General features: G+C 54.9%; 1 protein-coding gene across 1 annotated transcript in view; it reads right to left on the bottom strand.

Moving 5' to 3' along the window:
- Window positions 1–19,293, bottom strand: part of PIK3CD (phosphatidylinositol-4,5-bisphosphate 3-kinase catalytic subunit delta) — a 48,715-nt gene that overhangs the window by 4,102 nt on the left and 25,320 nt on the right. Inside the window, exons 3-22 of the mRNA XM_069479317.1 lie at window positions 10,812–10,984; window positions 8,170–8,398; window positions 7,857–8,086; window positions 7,253–7,432; window positions 6,831–6,980; window positions 6,396–6,485; window positions 5,173–5,394; window positions 4,392–4,488; window positions 4,173–4,303; window positions 3,709–3,759; window positions 3,465–3,632; window positions 3,259–3,380; window positions 2,919–3,062; window positions 2,624–2,723; window positions 2,338–2,516; window positions 2,142–2,254; window positions 1,919–1,997; window positions 1,244–1,411; window positions 444–567; window positions 149–294 (exon numbers count right to left, since the gene is read on the bottom strand). Coding sequence (XP_069335418.1) covers window positions 149–294; window positions 444–567; window positions 1,244–1,411; window positions 1,919–1,997; window positions 2,142–2,254; window positions 2,338–2,516; window positions 2,624–2,723; window positions 2,919–3,062; window positions 3,259–3,380; window positions 3,465–3,632; window positions 3,709–3,759; window positions 4,173–4,303; window positions 4,392–4,488; window positions 5,173–5,394; window positions 6,396–6,485; window positions 6,831–6,980; window positions 7,253–7,432; window positions 7,857–8,086; window positions 8,170–8,398; window positions 10,812–10,952 — 2,864 coding nt within the window. The 5' untranslated portion in view covers window positions 10,953–10,984. The remainder of the gene's footprint in view (window positions 1–148; window positions 295–443; window positions 568–1,243; window positions 1,412–1,918; window positions 1,998–2,141; window positions 2,255–2,337; window positions 2,517–2,623; window positions 2,724–2,918; window positions 3,063–3,258; window positions 3,381–3,464; window positions 3,633–3,708; window positions 3,760–4,172; window positions 4,304–4,391; window positions 4,489–5,172; window positions 5,395–6,395; window positions 6,486–6,830; window positions 6,981–7,252; window positions 7,433–7,856; window positions 8,087–8,169; window positions 8,399–10,811; window positions 10,985–19,293) is intronic.

The raw sequence follows: 19,293 nt of genomic DNA, 5'->3' as shown, positions 1-19,293 counted from the left end.
GCTACATGACCCACGACACTTCTCCCCACATTGCCCCATGAGGGCATAGGGTTGGGGGGCTCAGGCTCCAAATGCATCAGCCATCCAGGGGTGAGGGGCCAGGAGTCCCTGCTCTGCACCCTGCCCTGGGCCCAGGCACCCTTATCACCTTTCAAATTTCTCACTGTTGTTAGTCTTCCCCTGCTGAATCACATGGACAAAGTCATAGGTGAGGATGAATGGGACTCGCTCACGGTTGATTCCAAACTTGGTCTTGAAATTCCCCAAAAAGTGGCCAAAATCAATGTGGAACAGCTGAGGGGAGGGAAGGGTGAAGACAAAAGGTGTCAGAGAGGAAGCAGCAGGGCTGAGGGCCCTGTGCCCGGGGCTGTGTGCCAGGCAGAAGGGCTGGCAGCCCAGGGCCAGGAGACAGGCCAGCATGGCGCCGCCTGCACTGCCCCTACCTGCCCACTCTCGCGGATCATGATGTTGTCACTGTGCCGATCGCCGATGCCCAGCACGTATGTGGCCACACAATACCCAGCGCACGAGAGGGTGAACTCCTCGATGGCTCGATCCAGGGCCTCCCTGGGTGGGGAAGAGTGAAAACCACAGCCACGCCATTTTGCAGCTCCTTCCACCACAAAGCGCAGTGTTATTTCCCCTCCCCTCAAATCTGGCCTCGGGACTCGCTTTGATCAGCAGAACACGGAGGAGCAATGCCAGGCATCATTGCAGACACTATTCCAGACACAAGGCCTTACCTTGCAGATCTTAAACCTGTCCCCAGCCCAGACACTGCCATGGAGGGAAGCTGAGGCTGGTCTAAATGAGGAGGCCACATGCAGAGAGGCATGGCTGACAGCCAGTGCCAAGGCCCCAGGCACAAGACTGGAGCCATCTGAGACCCTCCGGGCCCAGTTAAGGCACCAGATGACGGCAGTTGCTTGATGATTCCAAGCAAGACCAGCAGAAGACCCGCTTGGCTGAGCCCAGCTCAGTTTGCAGGTTTGTGAGCCAGTCATAGATGGTGGTTTTAAGGCCCTACACTTTGGGCCATGTCACCCAGCAACAGACAAGATACTCGGGAACGGAGACCTGAGCCACCCCAACCCAGACACAGGTTGAGTCCTCAGCTGAGCCAAGTAACCACAGAGACTTTCAGAGGCTCTTCCCCTCACCTTTGAGGCTAACAAGCCAGGACCTCCCACACCACAGCTCTCTGGGAAAGGAGAGGGTGTCTGTCCCTCAGCCCAAAACCTACCCCGGGTTCTTGGACTTGAGCCAGTTGAGCAGGGCGTCCTTGTTGAAGGCAGCTGTGGCCGCCATGTTGCTCTTGTTCAGCTGGATGTTGGCGATGGTGTCTGAGCGAAGCACCACCTCAATGAGGCCTGTGCGGTCCCCAGTGGGGAGGCAGCCGTAGGGTGTCATCCTAGGCAAGTGGTGGGGGAATGGGCAAATGCCATGATCAAGGGCTGTCCCCGGGGCTCCCTGACCCCCAGAAGCTCAAGGCACCCAAAAAAGCCACAGGAGGTGCTGCCGCTCAAATTACTGAGAAGGAGGGGAGAGATGCTGGGCTCTGAGCGAGCTTCTTGGAGAAGCCAGGGCCAAAGACGCAGAGACCGCCATGGCCGAGGTCATGTTTGCTCGGAGAACAAGCCAGGGCGCTTGGAGGAAGATGCCACTGCTTCCCAGGATGGGCGGGAAGCCAGGGACACCTGGGCAAAGAAAACAACTGGGCTGCTAAGCACCAGCAGTAGCCGCCTCCACCTCAGCCTGCTGCCCCACTGCCTCCCTCGGCCCTCGTTTTAAACCGCCCCTGCTCCTCCTGGAACAGCCCTTTTCCCGGCTGACATGCTGTTGCCTTTGACAGTGGCCCTGCAGAGGCACAGGCTCCAGCCTGGTGCAGACATGAGCGGGTGGCAAGGGAGGCCCTCACCTCAGGTCCAGCCCCTCCTGCTTCCACAGCACGTCCATGAGCTGGATCATCTGCAGGGTCAGCATGTCCTGCCGGAGGTCTGTGCGCGGCCGGCGGAGGGAAAAGTGCAAGTTTTGGGGGGGTTCTCCATTTGCAGCCATGCCCATGCCCCTAAGTCCCGGGACTCTGTCTCCCCAGCCGGCCCTCCAGGGGCACCCCCAGGACCCCGGCCCAACGGGCTCACCATCCCCGTTCTTGAAGATGATGCCCACGCAGCCGTTGCCACCCGCTTGCTCGTTGCTGTACATGATCCACAGAGGCTTCATCTTGGAGTCCATGAACGTGCACTGCTCCACGCTGCCAGGCAGAGAGCGGGCGGTCAGCGGGGCTCCGCAGCCTCAGAGGGTGGAGAAGCCCTCGTGGGGCCGGTCAGGGCTTACCAGACTTCGGCCAGCAGGGTGCTGGGGTCCAGCGGGGACTGCAGGTGGGAGAGGGCCTCCAGGTAGGCCTCCTGGCGCATGCACACGTGCATCATCTCCTTGGTCTGGGGCTTGGTGGTCTTCTGGGAGCTCGCCTTGACGAAGTCGTTCAGGGCCTTCAGTTTGCTCAGTGCTTCCCCCTGGTGGGGAGATGGGAGGGCAGCAGTGGGCAGGCCCCGAGCCTTGGCGGGCCCTGGAGGTCCTGAAGGGACCCAGGCCTGCCTCTGCCCACCGGGCCAAGCCTCACCTGCTTCATCAGCACCTTCATGTGGTGGGTGCTGCCTCTGCAGTAGGCCTCTAGGATGAGACCGAAGCGCAACGCCACCGACGGCACGTGCATCTCAGAGCTGGAGGGGACAGGGAGGGCTGAGCCTTGCCAGGCAGGGCCACACGGCCCTCCCGCCTGGCAGGACCTGGGAGCCCAGGACACCCGGGCCTGCTGGAAAGGTGAGGTCAGCAGGCCAGAGGCCCCTCGTCCCCTGCAGCCCCGGGGAGACACAGGGCTGGGATTCCCAAGGAACTGGCCAGGGCAGGTCCACTACCGGAGGTGCCAGAAGAGGAAGTGGCCGATCCTGCGGTTGGCCAGGGCCCGGTCCAGCAAGAACCTGGTCAGCTCGCAGTCCAGGTAGGACTCGTACTTGAGCACCTGCACCAGCTGCAGCAGGTACTGGAACAGCTCGTCATCCCTGCAGGGAAGGACGGCTGCTGGGGCCTGGCGCTTCCCGACTCGGGTCGGGGTCAGCAGCTGGCGGGCGGCAGGGTGCGAGGGAGGCCAGCTCCCCCCGAGCAGGCACGGTCCCCACGGAGCCCACTTCCAGTCAGGGCAAAGCTGCCTCCCAAGGAGCAGGGACCCCTCGGCCCCAGCACCCAGTTTGGACTCACGTCAGTTTCCGCAGGGACTTGATGGCGAAGGAGCCCACGTGGCAGTCAGGGAAGCTGAAGTCCAGCAGCTCCAGGGCGCTCAGGACGGGCAGCTCAGGCCAGGAGCACAGCAGGTAGAGCATCTGGGGAGGCCCAGTGGTCAGGGTGGGGGCGGGCGGCGCTGCCAGTCTGACCCTAGCTCTGCCCCCAGGTGCCCCTCCCCCCACCTGGGCCACATCCTCATGCTTGTTCCACTTGGTGACCAGCAGCAACCGGGCCAGTGCCTCGGGGAAGTGTTCCTGGACCTCGTGCCGCAGCTTCCACACCAGGTCCTTCTCGTGCTCGTACAGCTCCCCGGAGCCCCGCCGCTCCAGGATCTCCCGCAGCTGCAGTTGCTGAGGGCGCAGGCAGGGTGAGGGCCCCGGCGACACACCCCCTCCACTCCACACCCCAGCCCTCGCCCCAGCTCACCTCCTCCTCGGTGACGCGCCCGCACTCGCTGTGCCGCCCCAGCTCCAGGATCTGCAACAAGCGGCCGTGCTCAGGGGCCCCCCAGAGACCCTGGACAGGACGCCTCCACCTCGGCACCACTGCCAGGTCACTCTTGGTGGTGGGGACTGTCCTGGGCGCTGTAGGGCACTTAGCAGCACAGCAGCCCAGCGGCCCACCCTCTACCCACAGCGTGCCAAGGGCATCCCTCCCACTAGCTGTGACAACCAAAAGTGTCATCAGACATTGCCCAGTGTCCCCTGGCAGGCAAGGTGGCCCTGGGGCAGGGCCCAGATGTGCATGTTGACCCAGCCCCCAGCCGTGGGGACTCCTGGAGCGGCTGGGGGTCCGCCCGCTGCTCCAGAAGCAGGGCCAGAGAAGCTCCTCGATAGCCCCTCAGCCTCTGGCGGGGGACCCAGACCTCAGCGGGCAGGGGCGACACTGACCTTCTCCAGGGCGGGGTAGTACACAGGGTGGGGGGCCACCTCTGGCAGGCAGATGACCAAGGCGGCGGCGCTCTCCGTGTTGGGGTTGCCGCGCACAGTGCCCGTGGGGTTCAGCAGCTCCCCTTTCTCGTCTGAACACAGGGACAGATGGCATCGTATAGGAAAGGCCACCATCTCCGGGACCCCCATGTGCCCAAAGCTGCTCCCCCCTGGGCCGACCTGGGACGGAGGGCCACATGTAGAGGCAGCGCTCCCCAGTCTTGAGCTGGTCCTTGTAGTCAAACAGCATGAGGTTGGCCCAGGCGATAGGGCAGTCCTGGGAAGGGACAGCAGGCAGGTCAGGGCCAGCCACTCACACGTGCTCATCTGCATCTGCAGAGGGGGCTGGCCTCCAGGCCAATCCCAGACCCCCCCCCCCCGGACGGAGGAGAGAAGACCAGAGTCCACCTAAGGTCTCACCCAGACCCGGGAAGGCCCTGCTTGGGGAGGGGGAGATCCACTGTTTCCTCTTTCCTCCTGGGGTCCCAGGAGCCAGGCTAGAGGTGCTCCCGCCCTCATCCCCAGCACAGCTTCTTGAAAAACCCCCAAACAAGCTGCACCAGCCCCAAGGGCCGGCACAGCTCAGCAATGAGTGAGTCAGCTCGGCAGAGGGCAGTCAGATCCTGGGCCCGTGACTCAGCGCCCAGCCCAGCCCAGCCGCTGACTCAGGCCTTTCTGCTTTTCTGCCTTTCTGCCTTCGTCTCCACCCCAGGGAGCTGCCTCCAGGTTCCTGCAAGGCCAGAGGCCCAGGCCAGATATTCCGAGTCAGCCTGCTGTCACCCAGGCAGGGCTGGGGCTAGACTGGGACAGACGGGGAGGCAGAGGCCCTCCTGGGCCCCTGTGTGGTCTCTGGGAGTGGGGATTGCCAGCGGCCCCTGGGCTCGGGGACCAACTAGGCCCAGCCAGGGGCTGCTCTGGCTCTCTGAGGCCTGCACCCCTCCTGGCTCGCTCTCGGACTTACCGCCTTCTTGGACTTCTTCTTGGTGGAACGAGCCTTCTTGGCCTTCTCGATCACGGCGTAGAGGGCAAAGCAGAGACGGGCCATGCGTGGCAGGTCGCAGATGTTGATGTCGAACTCCAGCCGCTGCTTCCACACGGGCTCCGAGCACACGCTCACCTCCGAGCTGGACACTGTCTTGCACAGCATCTCGTTGCCGTGGAAGAGCCCGGCCTGCACCACCAGCTGCGGGAGGGCACCCGGCGCAGGGTGAGGGTGGCAGAGGCCCTGCTCCCCACCGGGCTCCTCCCGCCCCACCTAGAGGTTCAAGTCTCCTTCTTAAATGGCCTCCTTTTCACATGGGTCTGAATCCCACTGCCCATGGGGAAGAGGGTGGCCCAGCAGAGGGAGGTCTGAGCGGGACAAGCGGCCACGGGTTGAGGGGGGCACCGTGGGCTGTGGATGGGCACCCCAGTCTCAGCTCCCCCGACTCTGGGGGACCTCGGGGCACATCCACACCCCTTTCCCCCTCTGGGACTCAGTTTCCCCATCAGCAGGAATTCCAGGGGCCCTTCTAGCTCTGACAGTGTAGGGCTCCCTGTACTTCTTGGCGTCTCATGAGCCCCACGAGGCTGGGGAAAGATTTTTACTGCCGCCTGAACGCCCCACCCCTCCAGCTCCACCTGACGGCCCCATCCCGGCAGCCCCTCTGTCCAGTCCTCCATGGATCCTGCCAGGGGGGCACAGACCTGCACTGCTTATAAAGTTACCCCAACAAAACGTGCTCCAGGCAGGAGACCCAACCTCTAGACTCAGGTTATCGTGTCCCACAGTGGGACGGTACAGCCTGCACCTATAGGCTGTTGAGATGAACCTGAGTGCCCTGAAGAGACGGCAGCCTGACCAGCTCCCTGCTGTCCCTGCAGCACAGAGGCGGGCTCAGCACCCAGGGTTGAGGCAGGTTTAGCCCTCCCGAGCCAGCTCCTCTCCGGGCCTGGCCCCACAACCTCCCCCAAAGTCAAATACCCAGAACGCCTGGGCCCAAGTTTCTAGGAATCGGCCTCTGGGCGCCGGGCTGCTCCCCTCCCCCTTCCTGTTTTGAAGCAGTCACAGGCGCCCCAGGCAGCGTGCTGGGTGCTGCGGTCAGGAGGCTTTCCTGTGATCCCCTCTTCCTCTGCCGCCCCTCCAGGCCACAGCCACTTTGTTTGTGCAAAAAATGCCGCTTCCCACCAGCCGGGCGCCCCTACCTTCATGCGCTCGTCTGCGTTCACTTTGCTGCCCTGGATCAGCTCGATGCAGAACGGCTGCTCCAGGGACCACAGGGACGCCGAGGAGGGCTGAGGGGCGGGGGCAGGGCTGTTACAGGCCAAGGAAAAGGCCCCTGGCCACGTGGGGGCGGAGTGAGAGGGCGCCTGTCCACACACCGTCCCTTACCAGAAAACCTGCTGCACAGGTGCCCAGGGTCCCCGCAGCCCCGAGCCTGCAGAGAAGGGCAGCCGGGAGCCAGGCCCGTTCCCACAGGCCCCAGCCCAAGACAGCCGTCCTGTTGGCTTCCCACGCTCAAGCCCCAACTCCCCACACCAAGTGACCCGGGCCCCTGGACCCACCCGGCGGGCACCGCCCAACAGGCTTTGCGTGGGACAACAGGTGGAGAGGAGGGGGAGCAGGAGGCACCATCTCACCTTCTTCACGGGAATGGGTGGTGGTTTGGTGCGAGGTTTCTGGCCCTGGGGGGCGGGGTTGCTCTGCTCGTCCCGCATGGCGAGGATGGAGGAGGAGTGGACCATGGTCAGGTGGGGGGTCAGCCCGCTGTGCAGGCAGCTGCAGATGTACTGAGGGGAGGGGTGCCGGGTGAGCTGCGATGGGACACCCTTGTCCTCTCCCATGTGACCACTGCCCGCCCCAGGCCCAGAGGGCAGGAGGGTCCCCGCAGGTCTTCCTTGCCCCAACCCACCTCCTGAAGATGGAGCCCCTCCTTGTGCAGAGAGAGTACCAGACCTGCAGTGGGGGCTCTGGCTGTGACCCCAAAGTCCAGTGCCTACTCCCACCCAGGCCCCGTGGAGGTGGTGGGGACCCGGGCGCAGAGGGCCCTCACAGGCCTCACCTGGAACTGGCAGAGCGGGTAGCTGCCGTACAGATACTCGTGCCTGCCGTTCACCTGCAGCGCATAGTCCTCGGGCTGCTCCACCAGCGGCTGCCGGAACACTGTGGCCTTCTTCCGAAGGGCACAGGCCATCAGCGCCAGGGGCACGTCCTTGGTGGACACCTGGAAGGTGAAGCTCTCCTGGGGGGGGAGGGAGGGTCAGCCCTCTGCCCTTGAGGACCCCCAGGGGTTCTGGGGCACAGGGGCAGGGTTGCCCATCTACCTGTATTAGGTAGCCCCATCCCCCCAAAGGTGAGGCCCCCCCTCGAGGGCAGGGTCTGGGGTGTTCACGGGTGATGGCACACGGCCGACACCCAGGAAAGATTTGTTCAAGGAATGAATGGACCAATAACCACCCACCAATGCCACATGGTCATTGAGCCGTGTCAAACTTGCCTGATGGGACGTTTGCCAAGCCCCCCACATGCATGGACACCTGGCAAATACCATCTGATGCTACTGGGAGCAGGGTGGGTTTGGGGGGCTCATGGATGACCAGGGAGCTTCATGGGGCAGGTGTCTCCCACGGACACGGCAGCCCAGATGCAGCAGGCCACAGGCTCACCTCACTGCCCTCGAACTTGACGTTGACCAGGAAGGCCCGGTTGGGGAGCCGCAGGGTGCCGGCCCCCCAGCCCCGCGCTGAGGGCTCCAGCTGCAGGGGGAAGCTGTACTGCAGCCAGGCCTCCCAGCCCAGCTGCTGCCGGCGGGCGGCCGCCTCCTCACAGAACTGGCGCATCTTGGTGCGGAAGTCGTTCACCTCTGGGTCTCGCAGGGAGTCGAACTCGTGGAGGCCTATGAGTCGGGCAGGGGCCGGGTCAGTGTGCCGGGGGACACAGAAGGCCAGTCCCAGGCCACTGCCCACCCGGCAGGGGTACCTTTGCCAATCAGGAGGCTGATCTGCGAGTTGATGAGCTTCTTCACACGGTCGCCCTCGCGGGCCACCAGGCGCAGGACAGGCAGGAAGGGCTGCACGTCACACAGCCGCCGCTGCTCGTCCTCCAGCTCCTGCTGCTCCGCCGTCTGGTTGACGCAGGTGAACACGTAGGCCTCGGGGCCGCTGAGCATGTGGAAGAGCGGCTCATACTGGGCGCGGTGCCACAGCAACTGAGGGGACAGTCACTAGTTAGCCCCTCGGGCCCAGGCTGCGGGCGGGTGGACAGTGGCCTCTAGCCAGGGGGTCTCACCCACATCACCCTCCCAGAGGGCAAGGGCAGACCCACTATGTGTGCCCTCTGCAGATACTTAGGTGCTGGCCACGTGGGTGGACAGGCTTCTCTGTCATCCTTCTGTGGAGAGTACCAGGGATGCGCCAAAATCTGGGGCTGGTGGCATGCTCCACAGGCTGCCCTCCAGGGTGCAGGGACCACCCTGGGTTACCCCAACGGGTGGCTGGACAGAACCGTCAAGCACCCCCCCAGCTAATCGGTCTGGTGTTCTTCATCCTGATTTTTAAATGTTGGCAACCAATTCAGGAACATTAACCCACCGAGGGAGCCAAAAAGAACTCTCTGCGGAGCACGTTCAGCGGAGCGTCAGTGTGTGCTTCGGGGGAGGGGCCAGCCCTCCCACTGCACCACGAAGGGGGAAGGTGTTCGCCACTGAGTCACAGAGTGGATGGGGAAGGCGGGAAGGGCCCAGTGTTGCTACCACGGGCAACAGCTAGCTATGGTCTGTCAAGCAGGAGGACGACACAGAGCTACGACAGAGTTTAGGGAGACCTCTAGGAGCTGGCATAGAGGAGACCAGAGTTTATCATTAAGTCAGGGAAAGTGGCCGGGCGCAGTGGCTCACGCCTGTAATCCTAGCACTCTGGGAGGCCGAGGCGGGTGGATCGCTCGAGGTCAGGAGTTCGAGACCAGCCTGAGCAAGAGTGAGACCCCGTCTCTACTAAAAATAGAAAGAAATTATATGGACAACTAAAATATATATATACAAAAAATTAGCCGGGCATGGTGGCGCACGCCTGTAGTCCCAGCTACTCGGGAGGCTGAGGCAGTAGGATCGCTTAAGCCCAGGAGTTTGAGGTTGCTGTGAGCTAGGCTGACGCCACGGCACTCACTCTAGCCCGGGCAACAGAGTGAGACTCTGTCTCAAAAAAAAAGAAAAAAAAAAAAAAAAAAAGTCAGGGAAAGTTTATCATTAAGTCCTCAAGTTGTAAAACAGCAGATGCAATTCAAGTCCATTTCCATAGAAAAAACCATAATAAACATTGCAGTTAACACGGATCAGGACTTGGCAAGCTACAGTTTACGGGCCAAATGCAGCAGCTGCCTGACTGTCGTGAAGCCACGCCCATTCATTTACATATCACCTATCATTTGCATGTCACCTGCTGCTTTTGTCCTAAGGTGGCTGTGCTGGCAGTGGCAGAGTTGGATCATTGCAGCAGGTAACATGCGGCCAGCCAGTAAAGGGGAAAAGATTTACTATCTGGCCCCTGCTATAAATAAAAGTATGAAGAATTTGAAACTAAATTGAGGTGTGAGGTGAAACTTCACGGACACGTTTCACGCTTCTCTGCAGCGTCTGAATTTTAATAACATGCATGTACTGCACAGCTCTGTGAGTGGAAAAATAAGACTGATTTAAAACGATACCTATATAAAGTTAATAACATGAACAAGATGTTGTAATGTTAACTCAGAAAAAAAGATATGAAAGTTCATAATCAGAATTATCACAAAAAACACCAGATATAGATGAGAAACAGGAAATAGCCAAAGTGTTAACTATGGTTGTCGCATATGGCTGGATCAGAGGCAACTTTTTCCTGTCTACTTCTTCTTCTTTTCCTAAATTTTACTGTCTATGTTACTTTTGTGATGAAAAGAAAAACTTAATTTTTAAAGAAATCTCCCAGGAAGAGAAGAAAAATTAAAAAGCTTCAAACATGGCCCATTACTTCTCTCCTTTTTTTTTTTCTGCTCTTAATAGTTTTTAAATTTCTGAGATAAGGTCTCACCCTCTGACAGCCCAATGCATGATCCATTAAATCGCACACTTTGTAAGTGGCACAAGGCTCTGAAGAGTCACAAGACAATATCTACCAAATACCATCCAGATAGTTAACGCTTTGCCTCAATAATCCATCCTGGGACGTATTCAACAAAACCGAAAGCTCTTTCCAAAGATGATGTTCCCTATGGGAACAGCTCTAAACCCAAAGACCTGTAAAACTCTGCAGTGGCCACGGATGAAGCGTGGTTTCAACAATGAGGGCACAGTCACGGCTAGAACAAAAGCCCACCGTTAGAAGCAGCCCCTGGAAGCTTTCACTGTAATCTACTCTAGTAATAACCAAGTAACCCAGGACAGGAAAACATAAACTGTTAAAGGGGGAAGCTGAAACTGGAATGATACACGGACTTTAACCACAAGTTTTTAAATGATTCTTGGACATTATTTATATCTTTTAAAATTCACATCTGAGGATCCCAGGTCTGAGAAACAATGTGTCTGTCTGTCTGTCTCTATGAGCTCCAAGGTCTGAGGACCCGGCTGAAGACAGAGGCTTTACCTGCTTGATGGTGCTGAGGTTGGCATTGCAGGACACGGGGAAGTTCAAGTAGACCCCTGTGGGCAGCAGGAAGTCAACCACCACGCTCTGGTTCTCCTCCTTGGTCCAGAACTCCATGGGGCAGTCAACCCCAGGGGGCATCCTGCTCTGTCACTTCTCGGAGGCCAGCTGTCCTGAGAAGGAAGCAAAGGCAAAGTGAGCACCTTCAGCTGTGTGGGGCAAGTCCTTCGGAGAACATTCTGTTGGGGTTTTAAACAGCAGGAGGCTCAGGACTGAGACCCACTTGCTCGGGACACTCAAAGCTCACGCCCTCAGGGCCTCGTCCTGCCCCTGAGTGGCCCGTGGCTCCTACCAGCCTGGGCCACCACCTCGCCTGAGCTGCCTCTCATCCCAGGTGCAACCCTCACAGACACCGACAGACCCAGCCCAAGTCGTGTGTCCTCTGGGAGGCCCGTCACGGCCACCGCTGGTGCAGATGGGAGACGGCAGGATCACTGGTCAGACACCCGGACTTGAGACACACCAAAGGCTGCAGTTCTTTGAAACATTCTAACCAGAAACCAAAAGGTGTAAAAGTGGCTCTGGCCATCTAACAATTTGTTGAAATATTTCAACCATACAAACCCCACCCACCAGTCATAATCCCCCGCCAGCCCCCACCAGTGACAAAATGTTGCAGACACAATTAAGGGTCCTGTGTATCCCACCCCGTCCAGGTCCCCTCCCCCCTTCCCCACTCCGGATTTCCCCATGTGAGGTTACTACCACTGCAGTCTGGTGGTTTATGTTGTAATTTCCAGGCATGTTTTTATACTTTATTATACTAACATGTATCCACAAACAATTCCTCATACATTTGCATGCTCTTAAACTTCACGGCGAAGAGTGAGTTTTCTGCAACTTGCTTTGGCCACTCAACACAATATTGTTTAGGTTTACCCAGGCAGATACATGTAGCTCTAGCCCATTCAGTTTAACTCTATGAAACCACAATTTATTTACCCTCTCTCTTGTTGAGGAAGTGAAGGTTTGTTTCTACTTTTCTTGGTTATTACAAACAATGCTACAATGTATAAACTTGTACACATCTCAAGTTCACGCGGGAGTGTGGATGAATGTTGCCCCAGAGAAACATGTGAACCACACATGCAACGTCAAAGTCACCAGCAGCCACTTTAAAAAGAGTGAAAGACGCAGGTAAAATGAAGTGTTGTCATATATTTTATTCAACCCAGTATATCCAAAAGATGGTCATTTCAATACGTAATCAACACAGAAAAATTAATCATGAACTATTTTACATTCTGTTTTCAGTACTGAGTCTTTGAAATCTGGCGTGTATTTTACATTTGGAACACGTTGCATTTCATTTCTAAATTTTTGTCAGAAATACTTGATCTGTATGTAAATTTCATACAATCTATAGGTGAGAATGAGGTTCACAGACCTAGCTCATTCTAAACACACTTAAAACTTTTCCAATAAATGAATCATGTATCAATTTTTTAATTTAAATTAAATGTTTTAAAATTCGATTCTTCATGCTATCCACATTTCAAGTGCTCAAGAGTTACATGTGGTTTAATCCATGATAGGTATAACCACATCATTAACTTCAATAAATATCGCTGAATTGTCCTCAAAGTGGTAGTGCTCACTGGCAGTTGCACCACCAGCACTCGGTATTGTCAAATCTACTCGTTTTTGCCAATCCAATGGGAATGTTTTAATTTGCATTTCCCCGATTATTCATAAAACTGTTACGTTCTGCAAACAGGCTACTTATTGTAACCTTTGCCCATTTTCCTGTGGGGTTACTTATCTTTTTCTTAGCGGTTTGTAGAATTTCTTTCGTTCTCTCTCTTTATTTTTTCCTTGCTCTGTTGCCCAGGCTAGAGTGCAGTGGTGCAATCATAGTTCACTGCGGCCTCTAAGTCCTGGGCTCAAGGGATCCTCATGCCTCAGCCTCCTGAGTAGCTGGGACTACAAGGTGCGTACCACCATGCCTGGCTGATTTTTTGTAGAGATGGGGGTCTCACTATGTTGCCCAGGCTAGTCTTGAACTCCTGGCCTCAAGTGATCCTCTCTCAGCCTCCAAAAGTCCTGGAATTACAGGTGTGAGCCACCACGCCAGGCCTAGGATTACTTTATATATCCTAGATTCCATTTGATTAAATGAGTTGGAAATGTCTTCTGAGTCATCCTTTCACCTTGTTTATACTGTCTTTTTGGTAAGAAGTTTTTAATGTTGATGCAAATTTATCAATCTTCCTTTATGTTTTAAAATTTTTATTCCTTAAAAAAATACTCTCCTACCTGCTCAAAGGTCACATTCTCCTAGATTTAAAAATGACTTTTTTAAAATAGTTGAAAGGAAACATTTGGTTTAAGAGAGACATTCTTGGCTGGGTGCGGTGGCTCACGCCTGTAATCCTAGCCCTCTGGGAGGCCGAGGCGGGTGGATCGCTCGAGGTCAGGAGTTCGAGACCAGCCTGAGCAAGAGCAAGACCCCGTCTCTACTAAAAATAGAAAGAAATCAGCTGGACACCTAAAAATATATAGAAAATATTAGCTGGGCATGGTGGTGCATGCCTGTAGTCCCAGCTACTCAGGAGGCTGAGGCAGGAGGATCGCTTAAGCCCAGGAGTTTGAGGTTGCTGTGAGCTAGGCTGATGCCACGGCACTCTAGCTCGGGCAACAAAGCAAGACACTGTCTCAAAAAAAAAAAGAGAGAGACATTCTTCGGGTGGCAGCACCAGCTGGGCCAGGCCTCGCCCTCAGCTGGCAGCAGAAGCTACTCCGATTGGCGGGAGCTGCGCAACACCCTGCACAGCCACCGTTGGGATCCACCTCCTCTGAACGGAAATGCACATCCTACTTTGGGTTCCTCTTCTCCTGCTGAAAATGACCAGCCCAATGCCTTCCTTTTTGACTCAAAACTTGGGGGGCCAGTCAGGAATCCTGGGGGATCCAGTGCCGATGCTAAGTGTACTCTGGCCAAGCTCGGGCAGTGAGGGGCACCTCTGGCCACTCAGGCTGGTGAGGCCAAGGTGATCGCGTGAGGCCTGAGCTTCCAGGGACTCTAACCGAAGGCCTGGATTCCGAGAAAGATACACCCCTCACTCTCCTGCCCTTACACTCTGGAAATGAAGGCTTCACCCACACTCACCGGCCTGGGATGCAGGGAAGTACTTCCGCTCAGAGGAAGAGTCGGCATGGTGTGCACAGAACATCACCAAATGCCACAGACAGTCACCCATGAGACAGCACAGGGGGGAAGTGGCTGCTCATTCCCTCTCTCTGGGCCCAGGACCTAGCGCACAGCAGCCAGGTCCCACTGTCTCCCCTGATGAAGCCCAGACGCATCACTCTTCTGTACGTACAGGACAGAGACACCAGCTAATCCAGGGACTTTACAACTGCCCCGAGAACGCAAATTGGTACAACCACTGCAAACAACTGTTTGGCAGGATCTACTAGAGCAGAACACACTGACGCCCTAGGACCCAGCAATTCCTCTCCTAGTGCAGGCCCCACAGAAACGCGAGTACACATGTGCCGAAAGACACGTACTGGAGGGTCCACAGTGTCACTACTCACGACAGCCCCCAACTGGGAACCTCCCAGTTGCATACCAGCAGTAGAGTGGAAAAATAACTGTGGTATCTTCTCCCCATGAGATGTCGCGTAGCAGTGAGAATGAGCGATCCACAAGCACACGCAACATAAACACGACTCACATGCATAAAGCTAAGGAAGCCGGCCACAGAAAAATATGAACTTGTGATTACAACTTTATAAAGAAACACACACAGGCAGAACCAACCATCTATGCTGGCAGAAGAGACGGGGTTACCCCAGGGCTGGGGGGCAGCGACTGAAGGGGGAATGGGGGGCTTTTGGGTGCTATTAACGTTTTTACCTGCGAGCCACAGACTTTTCACAAACTCAACACGCCCTCAGTCCAAGCGGCTCTGATGGGCTGGCTTCACTCCACTGCACTCCTGGCCACTGGCAGAGCCTGAGACCCAGGCCCAGCCAGTCAGAGGCCTGAATTTCCCCAGGCAGGGGGACAGGACTGGAGGTGGGACAGGGACTTAGGCCCAGCTAGTCACTGTATGTCATCTCCCTGGCTGCCGTGATTTCTGCACAGCCATGTGAATATCATCCCAGTGGATTGTGACATCTAGACTTCTTTGGGGACTTCTTCCTGGGGTAGCAGAAAAGACAGACTACCCGGAGCTGTCAGTAGGGGCAGAACTTGAGAAAAGACCAACACGGAGGAAAGCAGAACTCAAAGTGCACGTGCAAGCCCAGGTCCTGAGGACGCCTCTGATTCCCTGGATCCAGCCATGCCTGAAGCTAGCCTATCCCTCGATGTTTTAGTTCTATCAGCCAATAAATCCCTGCTGCCCCCTCCCTTTTTTTTTTAAACTGACAGCAGTTTGAGTTAGGTTTTCTGTCGCTTATAGCCGAACGTATCTATTTCCATTAATGCAGCTGCATGTTCCATTTTTAGAAGCTTCTAGAGTTTAGGAAGTTCTTTCCTTGGAAGTCAGCCTCCCTCTGTGAGCCAGCCCCTGTCCTTCGTGCTGCTCTCGAGAGGCAGGCAGAGCAGTCCCCCTGACCACTCCTGCGCTGGGCAGCGGCCCCTCCTCTTCGGGCCAGGCACCCCCAGGACCTCACTGTTCTCTCTACGACACAGTTTTTAGATGCTTTTGCCAAAGTCTGGGACTCCAAGCTAACAAGATGCCCCAGGCAGGGCCTGGCAAGTTAACCTGTAGAAGGACATTCTGGGCACCAAGCTCCTATCTGCATAGCCTGCAAGTGTATCACACCCCTCTCCTCCTGCCCCAAGGAACGGCTTTGGTGGCTCCATCACTCAGCTTGTCAGCTGCCAACCCTCCAGGTATCTTTCACAGGTCAGTTTCTCTCTGCCTACACAGGAATATTAATTTTGAGTCAAAAATGCAAGAATTCACAATTATCCTTGGTAATTTCATCTCCTGAGCATAGTTGGATTCACATGATTGGATTTGATGTTTTGTATATATCACTGCATCTGAGATGTATTAATTTATTCCACTAGTATTTATTGGGCCTAATTAAGTGGCAGGAATTGCACGAGGTCCTGGGAATACAGTGGAGAGTGAGACCAAGGGTCCCTGCCCTGAAGGAGCTTTCACCAAGGCAGGGGGGCACTGACACACACGCACCCAGGTGAGCACCTAGGAGGGTCACACGAGGTGTTGCACAGTGAGGGACGGCGTGCCATGTGGGCTGGGAGGTGGAAGCGGTGGTTGGCATTTACCAAGACAGGGAAGTTCGCGGAAGAGACAGATGCTGGGGGAAGCCGGCCAGAGCCCACTTCACATATGTTGAGTCTGAGCTTATTGAACATTCATGAGAAGACAGCCCAGGGACAAGCTCCCCAGTTTGGAGCACAGGGGAAAGATCTGTGGGGTCACAGAGACATAATTTGGGGCCAGCAGGCTGCAGACAGATGTGCAGCCATGGGGACAGGTGCGATGGCCGAGACGCAGAGGGCAAGCCAGGGCCGGGGCCAGCCCCTAAGGAGCCGGGGTTGTATCATCCAGTGATGGGCCATGAGCAACCTCTCCCCACTGAGTCATCAGAAGCGGGAGGCACGATGTCTCCGTCCACATCTAAGTCATTGATAAAATATTCAAGAGAACAGGACAAGAGCAAGCTCCATTCCTTCCACCTTCCCGCTTCCTGGCCAGCGTGATTCACAGAAACAGCTGCACGACAGCAGAGCCATCGGGCTGCGGGTCTCTGCCCTAGGACACTGCCATCCTCACAAGTTGTTCTGAGACATTCCCGGTTAGACGCTCCTTCTCCAGCCCAAGTTTGAAGAATAGTTTCTCCAGCCGTGAATATCTGAGAGGTCTGACCTCTGAGTCCTGCCCGGCCAGCAGAGCAATTTCTCCAAAGATCTTAGTGAAAATCCTTGTGCCATCACCATCCTCCCCACCAGCATCAGGGGATGCTTCGGTGGGCCCTGATTTCAGAGAGAAGATGGCAAGCAGGGGGCTGCGCCTCAGAGCCACAGCCCTTCCTCCAGGCGGGAAGTGCAGTGGCAGACCCCGAAGAGCCCCCGGGGTGGGAAGCCCCGCTGGCCTGCGGCTGGCCCTGAGCTCAGGGCAGCCTCTTATGATGTTTGGGTCGTGGCCCACCAGGGAGGCCACAGGCAGCCAGGTGGAGTCCCACGATACGGCACTTCAAAACCAAGAGAAAGATCCATGGTCTCAGAGCTGGTAATCTGGGGAACTCGGGGATCATCCTAAGGATTCAAGAGTCAAAGAAAGCTACATACACAAAGATATGCTTTGCAGTGTTGTTTGTGAAAGAGACAAGGAAATGGCTAAGCAAATGATCATGTATTAACTCAATGGAACTGAACGTAGTTGTTAAAATGACACCTGTGCACACCACACCGCACTGCAAATGCTCCCCGACTTTAAATGGAACTACAGATGCACATATATTTATCACTGTGACGTGTGCTTTTTGACAAAACATTTCAGAAAGCACAGAACAAATGAAATGTTACATTATGGATGATTATGGATGTCACAATAACTTTTAAATTTTAATTTCTAGAAAATTTATACGAGTACATAATTTTAAAAATTAATTATAATGAAAATTCTCATAGCAAAAAATAGCAGTCCCGACCTCCACTTCCACACACATACCAGCCCCAACAAATTTCAGTTGTTTCTCTGAGGATTTATATTTATATTTCTAAAGAATAGAGTGATACTGATATTTCTTGATTTTCAACTTTTAACTTCTTGCCTTAAAAAATGAGCTTGTGCCCTCCTACATATACACCCGTGCAAATATCCTCTCCTCCACCTTCTGAATATGGCTATGTGATAAATTTTTGTTAAATCAGTCTTTAGTGTTTACATTATATGACTATGTAAGTATTGCTCAAAGCTAAGCCACATAGCATACTATGATTTTTTTTTTTTGAGACGGAGTCTTGCTCTGTCACCTGGACCAGACATCAGCCTAGTGCCATGACATCAGCCTAGCTCACAGCAACCTCAAACTCCTGGGCTCAAGCGATCCTCCTGACTCGGCCTCCTTAGTAGCTGGGACTACAGGTACACACCACCATGCCCAGCTAAGTTTTCTATTTTTAGTAGAGACGGGGTCTCGCTCTTGCTCAGGCTGGTCTCAAACTCCTGAGCTCAAGCAATCCTCCTGCTTCGGCCTCCCAGAGTGCTAGGATTATAGGCCTGAGCCACTGTGCCCAACCAGCATACTATGATTTTATTTCTTTTGTTATTCAACTTTTTGTTTTTCCTGTAGTTGATAGTTGCCTAATTTTTTATCTTGTTTTTTTTCTTTTCTTTGTTTTCTTTGTAAAAATCATTAATTCTACTCCAAACTCTCCAACAGAACTATAAAACTCCTTACAATACGGAAAATATGTCAGATAATCCATCAATTCCATTTTTTTCTTGGAGAAATGCCTCCCGTGGCTCTCAGCCGTTTTGCTCCAAATGTGCCGGTGGCTCCGCAGAGCAGCTGCACAGCTGTGGTCCTGGGCCTTCTCCTCACCCTCACCTCGGGAATTCCCTTCGCCAGTCTCCCCCACTGTCAGAGTTCTTGGCTGCAAGCAAAGAGGCTGACTCTCGGGGGTTAACCAGGGAAGGAGCTCACGGACCATCTGACATATTCGCTGTGTTTTGAGAAGTTTCACGGTTCTGTTGGAGAGCTTGAGGAAGAATTAACGATCAGTCCATTGAAAACAAGGCAAATAAAAAGGTGAGGTAACTATCAACTCCAGGAAAAACAAAAAGTTGAACAAGAAATATAATTACAGCATACTGTGTGGACCCCACAATGCAGAGTCACATCTGTGGCAACATTGCTGCTACTGCCACTGAGCACTGAGTGCCACTTTGTACCCCTGACACTTCTGTGTCAAGAACTCAACCTTGCAGCTCATCACAATTGCCACCGCCACAGCCACGGAGTGTTCTCTCTCACCCACCCGCTTCCTAGCTTTCAAAGTTTTTGTTCACATCCTCCCTACTCCGTGATTTACTTTTCTATTTTCTTCTTTTTTTTTTTTTTTTTTTTGAGACAGAGTCTCACTTTGTTTCCCAGGCTAGAGTGAGTGCCGTGGCGTCAGCCTAGCTCACAGCAACCTCAGACTCCTGAGCTCAAGGGATCCTGCTGTCTCAGCCTCCCGAGTAACTGGGACTACAGGCATGCGCCACCATGCCCGGCTAATTTTTTGTATATATATATATATTTTAGTTGTCCATATAATTTCTTTCTATTTTTAGTAGAGACGGGGTCTCACTCTTGTTCAGGCTGGTCTTGAACTCCTGACCTCGAGCGATCCACCCGCCTCAGCCTCCCAGAGTGCTAGGATTACAGGCGTGAGCCACCGCGCCCGGCTTACTTTTCTATTTTCCTTAAGGATTTACATCTTTCT

This window comes from Eulemur rufifrons, chromosome 8 (genome assembly GCF_041146395.1).
Source record: "Eulemur rufifrons isolate Redbay chromosome 8, OSU_ERuf_1, whole genome shotgun sequence".
Classification (NCBI taxonomy): Eukaryota; Metazoa; Chordata; class Mammalia; order Primates; family Lemuridae; genus Eulemur; species Eulemur rufifrons.
Note: the sequence above shows the minus strand (reverse complement) of the source record. Positions and strands in the feature narration are given on the sequence as shown.